Source organism: Rhinichthys klamathensis, unplaced genomic scaffold (assembly GCF_029890125.1).
Source record: "Rhinichthys klamathensis goyatoka isolate OS25496 unplaced genomic scaffold, OSU_Roscu_1.1 h1tg000343l_1, whole genome shotgun sequence".
Classification (NCBI taxonomy): Eukaryota; Metazoa; Chordata; class Actinopteri; order Cypriniformes; family Leuciscidae; genus Rhinichthys; species Rhinichthys klamathensis.
In genome coordinates this window covers 52,342-65,610 of record NW_026606857.1, presented here as the reverse complement: position 1 = coordinate 65,610, position 13,269 = coordinate 52,342, and the positions used below count along the sequence as shown (strand labels likewise).

The following is a 13,269-nucleotide window of genomic DNA, read 5'->3' as shown; positions in this document are numbered from 1 at the left end:
AGTTTTTTTGTCTTGGAAACTATTGCTTCTATTTGAAGTCGGCATGAACCGGAAGTTACAAACGACTTTTCTCCAGTGTTGTGACGTATTTAAAAATGAAACGGTATATTGAACGGAGGGCAGGGTTTTACTCTAGCGCTCCTCTTCTCCATCTCTGCTCATAGCACGGTTTGAGGGGAGTTGCCACGCCCTCGCGCCATAGCACATGACCGGAAGAGAAGAGAAGTCGTTTCGAGGGGGAGGGAAGGGTAACGTATTTGATTAAAGATTATAAGGCTACATGAATTTTAAAAGAATAATGAAGTGCACAGATAAATCATTTATAATAAACACTACAATATTACATATAAAAATACGAATTGTAAAATCTTACTTCAAGAGCAGGTGAAGCAAGTTCAACAAACAATGTTGAAGACGTTTGCTTGCACTGAGCAATTAGGTACAACTTGCAAACAGCACCTGTGGCTGTCGGTTTAATTCCCACTGGGGCTACCTGTACATGTAGTAGACCTAGATATAAAGTAAAATTTAAGATTGTATACTGCATATATTACAGTCTGAATCCTTAGCCTTTCACATTTTTATTTATTTATGAGAAGCTTCAGAGAAATGTAATTTGTAACACTTTTTTGGATTTTCAGCTTGGTGTAGGGGATAAAGCATGTTTTAGAGACATGTTCCTGAAGACCATTGTTCAAAGTAAGTTGGATATTTTTTTTTTATTTAAGTAGATGTGTATGTCCTATTGTCCTCATGCAATTCAAATTAAATGACAGATCTGTATTTTCTATATTAGCCATCCGGAAGGACCCGGCAAGCCAGGATGCACTGATGAGGCGGTCCAGGTTAACGTTACACGTTACCTGAAAGGAGCATCTGACCGTGAAGGCAGAAAAAGGCGCCGCACAGCTGAGAGGGACCCACAGCCGACCACTTAAAACTAGACTGACTACTGACACCCCAGAATCACTGACAACTGGAATCCTTTCTTTATCTTGCAGTCAGTAGAATCAAGACCCCTAAAGAAGTCAGAAGTGTCAGACTACACTCACTCACTGTGGAAATTACTTTCTTTTTTTCTTTTTCAAATAAAGCTTGTAAATCCTTGTGCCACAGGTCAGCATTGCCGTTATAATGGCCTATTCTACACTGTAAAAAGTGCTACACCCACAAAGTAGGTTTTATATATTTTAAATATTTGTAATCTAGTTTATTTTATTGGTTTTATACAAAAAAAGTATCAAAATACTTCCTCTTTACTTAAAATATATCAGTTTTTATATAACAATATATTTTAAATAAAACCCATGCAATTTATTTGGGTAGTTATTTGTATGTGGTTGTTGTGTACAATAAATGTTATAAAAGTGAGTTGACAATGCACAATTTATTTGAGCAGCTGTCGATGTGACAGGTGTGTTCATCAAACGTAAATATTTTAAATTTTATAAGTTGACATTATCCCTTTTTCACTGGCGGGGACTCCAGACAGATGCAATATCTTCCTCGGCACTTCAACTGTTTGGTCGCTGCAGCGGATCTGAATTTCAGGGTCTGATTAACACGGTAAGTTGAGCAAATTTAGCCGAATGACTGGTGATGTAAACTAAAGTCACGCAAAATCGCTTACTCCACTAGGGAGCTGAGGTTAGGTTTGCAAATTGTATAGCTAGCTATCCTGCACACATGGTAAGCTAAGATGGCTGCACAGTGTGGTCGATCGGCAGACAACAGCAGCGTTTAAAAACACATACAAGTTACGTATGTAATAATTATTTGCACAAATGCCCTCAGTTATATTGTTAGATTGCACAGATTAAATTTCGGGATCAAATGCGATCGAAACGGTCGCAATTTCGAGCCTTCAGGCAATAGTTGTGCGGGCAAATAAGGGAAAGTAAGATGTGATGTTTTATGGACAACACTTTGTTTTGTGTGTTTGTCTGACAGGACTCAGAGATTATGTTATTATACTTTTGCATTACTAAAGCAGATGCACAGATTAGACTGTAGAGATGTATGTTTAGTAGTCTGTCTGATTTTAGAGATTTGATCCACGTTATTTTAATGCTGCATAGTCAATTAATGACATATTTTTGGTCTAGATTTTTAAACTATTTCTAATCTATTACTTAAAGAAGTTACATTTACAACTGATTTTTTAACCTTATTTCTAACATCTAACATTTTCCCGGTCTTTAGATACCCAAGCACTTTTGTTACCTGGGGTCTTCGAGCTTCACATCCAGGTAAGACAAACTTCAGAATAGATTCAATTACAATTTGATCAGATTATACGTGTTCTGTAAGTCCAATAGACGTTCAGGGAACCTCCATACAAGGTTAAAAACTAGTTCAGATGTGGACATATTTTATGTAATTTAATGTCTCATTTAGACAATTTAAACTGTTTCTGGACCAAATAAACACTTTCAGGATGCATTAAATTGAAACTCATGTTTATTTCAACGTAATTTCTAATTGCAAAGCAACTCACAAACAGAGTAATGATTTCATGATTTTTGGACAAACACACACTGACAACTTTAGACAGTTTAGCATCTGTAATTTATACATATTTGGATCGTGAGAGAAATCAGATTCGAACCAGGGACCTTAAGCTGCCTGCCCTAAGTAGACAGTAATGATTTCATGATTTTTGGACAAACACAGTCTACTTAGGGCAGGCAGCTTAAGGTCCCTGGTTCGAATCTGATTTCTCTCACGATCCAAATATGTATAAATTACAGATGCTAAACTGTCTAAAGGTGTCAGTGCGTGTTTGTCCAAAAATCATGAAAAGAAACTTCACTGTCTGTTAATTGCTTTGCAATTACACATGGAAATTACATTGAAATAAATGTGAGTTTTAATTTAATATATCCTGAGAGTGTTTATTTGGTCTAGAATAAGTATAAATTGTCCAAATGAGACCTTAAATGATGTTGAAAATTGTCCACATCTGAACTAGTTTTCAACCTTGAAAGGAGCTTCCGTGAACGTTCATTACAGAACACCTAAAAAAAGTCGTAAAAACTTTCATTCTGGCTCCTCAGTGGACGTCTTTTCAATGCACGTCTTTGTGACAAAGACGTTGAAAAGATGTCTTTTGGACATAATTTTGCTTAGTGGGTTTATTAATATTGTGATGATATGGGGTGATTACGTTTGCTCTTGAAAGATATTTAAACTGTAGCTTAATTAACAGTAATGTGATGACCAATCAGGTACAGGCAAGGACAATTGCAATTGGTTTATTGTAATGCATCCTTTGAACCAGAAAAATACAACACTCATGCTAGAGTAGATCATGATATTTAAGTACCCACACTCTATGGCATTGTCATGGTAGACTTCACTCTGGTCACATGTTCTAGTCACAGTATCCATCTTGTATCCACCACCTTTAGCAACAAAAGTACAATTTGGACTTTGTGTCTTATCTCTTCTACCTGTCTGCTAATATTCATCTCATTTCCTATTTGTCTGACCAAACTCTTGTTTCTTTTTTGTCTCCACCAATAGAGTCGGGCTGAAACAGAGGTGCACGCTGAGCTTGGCAGTTGCCCACTGAAAATTTACATGTGCCATCACCCCGACACGATTGGGATTATCATATAAGGACAGCCCGTGGTCAGAGGTGTGCCAAACCTGTCGAAAGCATGCTGCCTCCTGTTTGAACTTACCTATGCTCTCGACCTCAAGTATCCCTCAAAACTGGTGTATACTTGAGATATATCAGAGGCTTTTTGTAGGATTGGACCCTGTGCGTCCTAAACCATCATCATGTCATTTTTGACATTGCAGTTCCAGTGTGATACAATGTGATGTTATGGCTCACATTTACCTTGATCCAAACATTTCAGATTGGGCAGTTTGGATATTTCACTGTACTGTTCAGAACAGGTTGAAAATACACTTCTACAGTGTTTGTTTTATATTAGAGTGTACATGTGCGGCCACATTTATTTGCTGTTTTGTAGTCACTGTTAAAAGTGACACTGGTTGACATTGAATAAATTATATATTGTTTTCAATCTATCTTCTCATCTTTTTCTTCTTCAATTGAATTTGTAATTGTTATTGACAATTAAAAAAAAAATATTAAAATGTTTATTCACATATGATTAAGTTAATTTTACTAAGAAAACAAAGTTCATAAAACCTAATTAAAATGAGTACAGGTTACTTGTAGCAACTCATAAATAAGTTACCTGTACCAATAAAAGTAGGTTTATCTAACTGAGTAATACTAGTACTATTAGTTAACTCAACTTGATTTTGTTGCGTTTGTATAAAGTAATGTTAAAGTGTTCAATATACTTAAAAAAGGCTGCAAGTTGAATCAACATAAAACATCCAATGCAGCCACTTGCCTCACTTTTTATAAGTTAGATCTAGGTATTACTTTTTACAGTGTACTCCAGAGCTTTACTATAAATTACTACCACTTATCATATTGTTAGAAATGGCTTGTAAATGTAGTTATACTTTTATTTATTTGGTATCTTGCACATTATTTGGTATCAAATATCCTCTTTACTTGTCATAATGTTTACTGGTAATTTGTTACCCTAGAGCTGTCCTTTTTATATGAAAACTTATTGTAAGTGTTGTAATTGCAGCCTTTTGAATCCAAAATTGAATTGGAAACCTGCATGTTAGTATATTGATTTATTTATTTTTCTGTTATGTTTCAGTGATCTGAAACATCTTGTTTAAATGACAGTTACTGTACTTTGAAACGTGGAATAAAAATGCCAATTGTAAATTTGTCTGGTTTGAGCAATCATTATTCTTGATAAACTGCATGCTATAAATAATATATATATATATATATATCTAGCCAGAATAAGCGGCGGCAGAGCGCTCGAAAATAGCGTTTGCCTCCGGCGGGCCGCGGAAGGACGGCCTTCAATATAAAGCGCGGCGGAACGGCGGTTGGCCCGCGGGCCGGCCGCTTAACGAAGGCGGTAGGAAGCCGGCTGCCGCTTTTAAAAAGCGGCTGCCGCCGGCGGTGCGCCGTCCAACGTGTTTGCGATGTCGCCATTCTGACGCTTCTACTGCCGCCGGAGAACCGACGGTGGTCCGCCGACTCATTGCTATCTGGGATGGACCAAACTCCCTGAGGAATGCTTCCAGCACCTTGTTGAATCTATGCCACGAAGAATTGAGGCAGTTCTGAAGGCAAAAGGGGGTCCAACCCGTTACTAGCATGGGGTACCTAATAAAGTGGCCGGTGAGTGTAGTTATTACATTGCAAATTTGAATTGTGTGGGGATCTGTGCGTCAGACATCAACTATTCACTTTCTGTTGTATATTCCAGTTGTTTCTGGTACATATTCCCAAATTGCCCACTGAAGCTAAGTAAGGTTAATCCTGGTCAGTACCTGGATGGGAGACCTCCTGGGAAACTAGGGGCCAGATTTACTAACAGCTTGCGCCAGCGCAAATCAAATCCTCTTTTCGCGTTAAAAAATCTACTGTTGTGATTTACTAAAGACCCAGTGAAATAATAGCGTTGAAAAGGCGCGGACAGGGTTATTTTTGCGGCTGACCTTACTGCATATGGATTTGTTGGAGTTTCCCTTTCAGACGCAAATTTATGGGAGGAGAGTATTTAAATGAATCATGCAAGGAGATTTACTAAGGTTTGCGCTAGTCAATTTACTGGTATTTGCGCCATTATTTAAAGGCCAAAAAAGAGCATGTCTTAAACCAAATGCTAATTTGCGCTGCTCTTGGTAGATTAAGTAGTATATTAATGATCTGGCTGCGTCTGTGTTCTTTAATAAGCGTGTCGTGAGTAGATCACATAGAGAACTTTCCGCTCCCTTCAGCGCTTTTATGGAATGGAATCCGCTCTCACGCTAATTTGCCCTGTTTAGTAAATCTGGCCCCAGGTCACTGCTGGAAGAGGTGTTAATGAGGCCAGCAGGGGGTGCTCACCCTAGTGGGGCTTTAGATGTTGGGGACATCTAAATGTTGGGGACACTATACTGTAAAAAAAAACACCGTTCTTTGGATGAGACGTTAAACCGAGGTCCTGACTCACTGTGGTTATGCCATAAAAGAGTAGGGGTGTAAGCCCAGTGTCCTGGCTAAATTCCCTCCATTGGCTCATTATCAATCATGGCATCCTAATAGTCCTCATCCATTGAATTGGGTTTATCACTCTTAGGCCCCATTTACACTGCATGGTTCAAGTGACCCAAATCTGATTTTTTTCTCTCTCATGTGGCACAGATCGGATATGACCAATGAACGTGTAAGCAGGAAAAAAACGCATGGATTCCGATTTTCTCAGATCGGATTCAGGCCTCACTCATTTAAAGCGGTTTAAAGCGCTCGTGGCTACAGTGCCACCGTAAGATAAAAAGCTTAATGACTTTTACAAATATTGTGGAAAGCAAAACACTGGATAATTTTATTCGCATCTGCATCCATTGTATTTTGTGCTGTTTTACTTCCTTTTCCGGGTCAGAACGTCTACATTTGGTATTTCAGCAGTGTATAGTGTAAATGCAAAAATCAGATATGGGTCACTTTTAAAAGATGATGTAAGCGGGTCGTCAAAAAAAATCGGATATAGTCAGAAAATCGGATTTGGGCATCAAGACCTGCACTGTAAATGCAGCCTTAATCATCTCCTCAACATATAACTGTGTGGTGAGCGCACTGTGACTTCTGTTGCATCATCCAAGTGGATGCTGTAAACTGGTGAGGGGTGATAAGAGACCCCTGATATGATTGTAAAGCGCTTTGGGTATAGAATAATACATAATAAAGTGCAATATAAATGCTTCATTCATTCATGTTAATTATTCTTTAAGAACTAACACTAATTATTTGGTTAGGCCAACTGGTATGCAAATAGTTACTAATGTCTATTCCAGTTTCATTGAAGTATACTCATTAAATAATGTTGCTTATAGATATCTCATAAATAGCTACTGTAAAAAAATATTTTCATGATTTTCAAATCAATTTAGATAATTTACGTGGTTCAGATAACATAATATTTTGGGTTTCTGTTGATTAAACCATCTCCATTGTATTAACTATTTTTTATTATTATTTCAATGAACTTAAAATTTGAAGGCAACTAGGTTACTTTAAGTTAATCCAACAATGATTTTTTTACAGTGTAGCAATTGAAAATAATGCTAATTATAGTATTAATAAGTATAATAAGTAATAAATGTTAAAACAGCTTGCCATATCATATCAGTCACTTGATGAAAAACAATGCTTCACTGACTATGAATTTTAGAAATACCATTGAGTTAACAGTTTAGCCCCTTGAGTATTTATATTTATCATGACTGAGTGGTTCTAACTTAAGTCCCGGTCTAAAGGTTATTGTGTGGAAGGGTTCAAATTATTAATGCATGTAAAAATCATCTTGTGTTTCCACAGGGAAAAATACGTCAGTCAGACAATAAATGCAACCGAATAAAACAACTTTAGTAACCAACATGCGCTTGGGAGCATTTCAGCACCATGGACAGTGGACTTTTTTTTTTTTTTTCTTATTCTTTTTCTTCACAAAATGACTCTTTATTACTGAGGGATGTCAGATGACCAACTGAGACTTCAGATTGGGGGAAATTGTGTACAGTGCTATTATACAGCAGTGATTACTTTCTTTTACAGACAGAATCAGATTTTTTTTTTGTGTGTGTGAAAAGGTGCCAATCTTCCTAAATCTACATTGCTGTGTTGGCAAGTTCTAATGTATAAAGTTCAGACTTTCAGGAGGTCTCATATTACAACAGCTCACAGAATAAAACTAATAAATAAGACATTACCACAATTAGAATCTAAGCCTAGTGATGGTGCAAAAAAAATGCAACAAAGTGTCACAGTTGCTGAGAGGAAGTAATAGGTTCTGAGTGTTCATGGTAGGTATTCTGTGAGGAAATGGCTTCGGTCCATAACTCTGTGGAGTTGCTGAAAGTTTGGTTGAAGTTTGAGTGTCTGAATAAAGGATCATGAAACACACCATCAACCCAGTTTCTCAGTGTGGCCACTGGAGACTCTTGTTTCCTCTTTATTATGTCGGAGTCTGAGTCACAGTTTGAAGAAGAGCACGACGTTCCTTTATGCATGCATGAGGAGTAATCGGCTTGGTTTAATGACGTAGCAGTCTGTGCAAGAGACCAGATTTTTGGCTTGGTCTCAATAGTCTTTTGGCCTTGTTGAAGGTAGAACTTTGCCGTTTGGTGGTCTTCAGCAGTTGGTCTTAGGCGGTCTTCACTAAATTCATGGACGTCTCTGGGAAGCTCGGTAACGTTTTCTTTAAAGCGGTTATCTGTACATTCGCTGGTCTCTGAGCGAGCGCGCATGACAAAGGATGGTTTCGATTCGCACTCGGAGCCATCTGATTCCACTAGATCGAAATCGTCCAGATCGCTGTGAAGTTGATCTTTATCATCCTTTCCTTGGTTGTCTGGAGGTATAAAACGAATTTTTAAGCAGGTTATAACTGAATATAACGTTAAATCTGCAGTTAACTGTAACTGCAGCATGCAAATTCTGGGTGGTAGGTGTAGGTCTATTCTTTTGACGTATTACTAGCAAAAGTTGTTGCAGAAAAGACACTCACTGAAGGTGGTAACCAATTCACTGATCTAGATCTAGATCACTACATATCACTGATAGAATTACAAAAGCGTTGTTTTTATTTAAAATGGGGTGGTGATGGCGCAGTGGATAAGACACATGCCTTTGGTGTGAGAGACCCGGGTTCGCATCCACTGTGAGACACCAATGTGTCCCTGAGCAAGACACTTAACCCCTAGTTGCTCCAGAGGCGTGCGACCTCTGACATATATAGCAATTGTAAGTCGCTTTGGATAAAAGCGTCAGCTAAATGAATAAATGTAAATGTAAATGTAAAACAACTACCAAACATTACCTAACTGTATCGTTACACTGGCTATATGACCAATATTTGCTTTTCAAACCAAGAATGACATTACAAAATCTTTCAACAAACCATTGAAATCTCTTTCGGTTTTTATTGCCTCGCCCTGCGATTCGTCCACATCTTCTTGGTCGTCACACTCCTTCTCATCTGAGGTCTTGTTGCGCGGCGACCACGTCATTTTATTTTCCTTCTTGAGTCTCCGGCGTGCGTTGGCAAACCAGGTGGAAACCTGCGTAAGGGTCATCTTAGTGATGATGGCCAGCATGATCTTCTCACCCTTGGTGGGGTACGGGTTCTTTTTATGTTCCTGCAGCCATGCTTTCAGTGTGCTGGTGGTCTCTCTGGTAGCATTTTTTCTTCTTGTGCTCACATCTACAGATCCATATCTAAACAACATGACAAGTAGTCCATAAGTTGGATGCACAATAGCTGTATTTGAAAATTTCTCTTGAATAACAAAAAGGAGGTGATAATTCTTACCCATATCTGTCATACTGGTACTGACCAATTGGGTAGTCGTAATGGTAATATGCAGAGCTTTGGGTAACTCTTGAATGTCCAGTTGGCACTCCATCTTTCTCACTGAGTTTACCCTAATATAAAGCAAAAATGCAAAATAATCACAAAAGAGGTCAGTGAGGATTCCAAAACCTTTCTAGACAGTGCAGGTAACATGCACATCTATTGTTATTGAAATGAATAAATGAAATGCGTACCAGAGGATAGCATGAGGTTGAATCTGGACCGTAAGTGCTGTAGGTATCATAACTGTGACTCTTTGAACAGGAGTTTCCATAGACAGCAGTGGGGATCAGGTCATGCCGGCTGGAGGCCACAAGCCTACTTTCATATACCGGGCAGTAAAGTGAGTTTTGAGGAGAAGTTGCCACTCCAGTGTCCAGCAGAGAACCATTAGACTCATAGCAGGCGCTCAGAGCGTTAGAAGACATTAAAAGCTGTCAACGAAAGGACGAACAGGCTAAAGCACGTCCTTGAAAAATATGAAACACTTTACACAGCCTTTAGATTATTAATGATTTTAAATGAGTTAAAAGAACTTTAGTTTCCAGTGCTATCTACATTTACAGATATATCTGTGTTAGAAAACAATACTGTTACATTGCAATCAAGGGATTCTTCACTTCTGACTACATAAAATCTTGGAAAAGGACACTTCTGCAATACATGTTTATTTATCTTCAAACATTTAACATGGCCTTATGGATATTGAATAATGTTAGATTGTGTCCAATTTTTTTTCCAATCATTTTAATATTGAGGGCAATGATGTTGGATAATGAATTATTTCTCTTTTTAACAACATGTTAGCCAGTAGTAAATTACATAATACATGTATAGAAAAAAACTAAAACAAATAAATGTAATAAAGATAAAAAAATAAAGGTTCTTTATTGGCATGGTTCCATGAAGATCCTTAAACATCCATTGAACTTTTCCATTGCACATAATGAAAAATGGTTGTTTAGATTATTAGCCTTATGTTCTTCATAATAAAATAACTGTTATTTTAAAAACTGTTTACTGTAAGGTGCTTTGGAGAACCAAAAACGGTTATTTTATGGCATCACTTCAAAACCCCCTTTTGGAACCTTTATTTTTAAGACTGATTAGCAATGATATCTACTAAAAACTACTTTCAGATCTTCAATCTTAAAATTAATCACATTTATGATCTTCAAATCTATCATTGTGCCGTTTTTGGCAACGATATGCCTCCCTGCCACTTCTCATTTCCATGTGATCATTTGAAAAATAATGAAATATAAATTCAACAAAAATATTAAATTAAATATATAGTTCAAAGGAAAAGGTTATCTGAATTTCCCTGATTTTAGCAGTTTTTTATAAATGCATTATAAAGGCAAAGTTAAAATATCTGCAAGAGGGACAAGCCCAAAATAGAGACATTGGCAGGTGTAACCTTTCAACACTCATAAAAATAAGTCGAAAGTATTTTTAAAAAGTAATTAATGTACACAATAAAAGTTTAAAGGTTTTATAATCTACATAGTATACCTACTTAAGCATTTTTTCATCAATGTCCCCTAACTGAAGGATCACACAAATACATTTAATTAATTGGGAACATTCACAATTAATCATAATATTAACATCCAGCACGTATGACACATTTTGGCACACTAAAGTGAGGTGTGGAAGTGTCCAAAAAAAAAAGTTACCTGTGGTGCTGCAGGATATGAATAGCCAAACTGTGTAAATGACATGATGAGTGTCCAGCACAGAGAAAGCTGCAGTCCCGCTGCGGGTCATCAGTCCATCAAGAAAATCGTCCATTAACTGCAGGTAAACGTCCCTTTCTGGTTTCTGTTTGTCTTTCATACAAATACCAGTAAAAATAGCAGAAACTGCAGTAGGACACGAATTCAATGTGGTGCAGCCGTAAAGCTGAAGTTGAAAAAAATCATAACAAATGTTGGCTCAGTTGCACGTTGTTTTAAACACCGGTGACGCTGACGTCACAGGATCAGATTTAAAGGTCCAGATAACAAACGCGAATCACGGAAAAAGTTGTTGTTCACACAGCGGAACACTTTATAGCCGCTGTATAACTTGAGAGTCAAACGATGCGCTTGTGTCCTCGTGAGGAGCCCGCGGGGTCTCGCTCACATTAATGAGGACGTGTTCAGTTTCCCTGCCCGCCAGCAGCCAATCACACATCTGACTCAGTGCACAGACAGCTCGATTGCACATGATTGATGACCGCCCAGGAACGATTACCATAATTGCCTTTCTATGTAGTTATCAAACACCTTTTGTACCATTAAATAACATCGGATTTGTTGAAAGAATAATCTCTGAATTATAAAACCTACATACAAAAAATAACAGTCTAAGATCGATATCTATCAAAATAGCCTATAGGGCCAGTTGCTACAGTGCTGTGAAAAATATGTATTACGTCAACAAAAACAGACTGGTAAATATTTTAAATTATGTTAACTGCAGGAGAGAAAAAACTTCACTTTCACTATAGCAAAGAGAGTTAGATTTGTGTGACATCTTAAAATAAAGTTCTCTCAAAAGTACCTGAAAGAAAAACACACAAATTAAATGGTAGGCCTACATTTGGTAATCTACAAAAGTGGCATTAAAATTAAATGTATTTATAATTACCTTTATCTTCTTCGAAGCATTGCTACTTAAAACAATAGTTTATTTCTTCTTCAGAAGTGAACCATTGAACTTTGAGGATGAAAAAATATGTAAAACATGTTTTGTCTTGTAATCTTAAAAACTATTATTTGATATGACTAAATCAACCCACATTATAAAAAAAAAACACAAATAAAAGTTATTTTAAGGGTCAGATCACATAGAAATGGTTTCTAACTGGACAGTTTGGTGAAGCTCTGTCTTGAGTGATGAATTTATTCTCTTTCTGTGAAGATCTTTTTCATTTAATAACTCTTTTAAAACCCAAAAGTGACACTGTGCAGTTGCAGCACAGTCACATCTCGGTCCCGTATATATATATTTTTGGATATCAATCAATCCTTTATCACATACAGTACCTTAAATGTGTCTCTCAGCCACCTCTGCACTCTTTCTTCATTGTGGCTAAGAGGTTTGGCTTGCCAGAGTTCATTTAATATGTATAATGCATGAGGGCACTTCAGTGCATTTACTTAACACTTTGTTCCTGAGGTCCAGAAGTCTTTTCATTAGAGATTGAAACAGTGATAGACATCCCCCGTTTGAAAGCACTGTAACCACCTCAGTGTTCAGAATTTTTTTTTTTTTTTTTTTTTTTGCCTGTAGGTAACAGCAAATGTAACATAATTGATTACAATGTTGAGGTACCGCACCTGTGTAAAGAAGCCAGAAGATCTTATTTATGTTATGCATGATTATGGCACAACATTTGTTTTTTTATCTTCTGTTTTTTCTATTTGGAAATTAATGTATAGCCTTTTTATGCAAAAAAAAAAAAAAAGTCTTAAAACCAGTTAGGGTTTTTAGCATCATTAACAAGGCTCAACACAACCTCTTTTGCTATTGAGTCCAAAAGTGAAAAAGACAGTAATTAAAAATAAATAGCAGAAAAACACTTTTGTTTGCGCGGTGCATATGAATGAATAGTTGATGCGCAGAAGACCCGTTGAAGGAAAAACCATAAAGCATTGTATAAAGCATTTCACCAGCTCGAGAACAAAAAGCAAACAACAAATAATCCATTTGCCAATAGCAGCATTTGGCGAATTTATTTAAATTTGCAGTGATAGCATCACTTACAGTACTTTCGTCATTATAGTAAATATCAGTATAACAAAGCTTTTATGTATAATGCATTATA

At 37.0% G+C, this 13,269-nt stretch overlaps 1 protein-coding gene across 1 annotated transcript; it reads right to left on the bottom strand.

Annotated features, from left to right (window-relative positions):
- Positions 1 to 7,863: 7,863 nt before the first annotated feature.
- irx4b (iroquois homeobox 4b) lies at positions 7,864 to 11,796 on the bottom strand. The gene is made up of 5 exons (XM_056272695.1): positions 11,135 to 11,796; positions 9,650 to 9,889; positions 9,414 to 9,526; positions 9,003 to 9,319; positions 7,864 to 8,453 (listed from the first exon to the last, which is right to left on the bottom strand). Exons 1-5 carry the CDS (start codon positions 11,177 to 11,179, stop codon positions 7,864 to 7,866), a joined length of 1,305 nt encoding a protein of 434 aa, XP_056128670.1. The 5' UTR covers positions 11,180 to 11,796.
- Between the last annotated feature and the right edge of the window lie 1,473 nt (positions 11,797 to 13,269).

What these genes read in the sequence shown, in the direction of transcription:
- irx4b (XM_056272695.1), bottom strand. Translation starts at nt 11,179, where the DNA reads ATGTCATTTACACAGTTTGGCTATTCATATCCTGCAGCACCACAG. An exon ending in CATATCCTGCAGCACCACAG is followed by an intron (nt 9,890 to 11,134) that starts GTAACTTTTTTT and finishes TTTCGTTGACAG; the next exon opens with CTTTTAATGTCTTCTAACGC. An exon ending in TACCAGTATGACAGATATGG is followed by an intron (nt 9,320 to 9,413) that starts GTAAGAATTATC and finishes CATGTTGTTTAG; the next exon opens with ATATGGATCTGTAGATGTGA.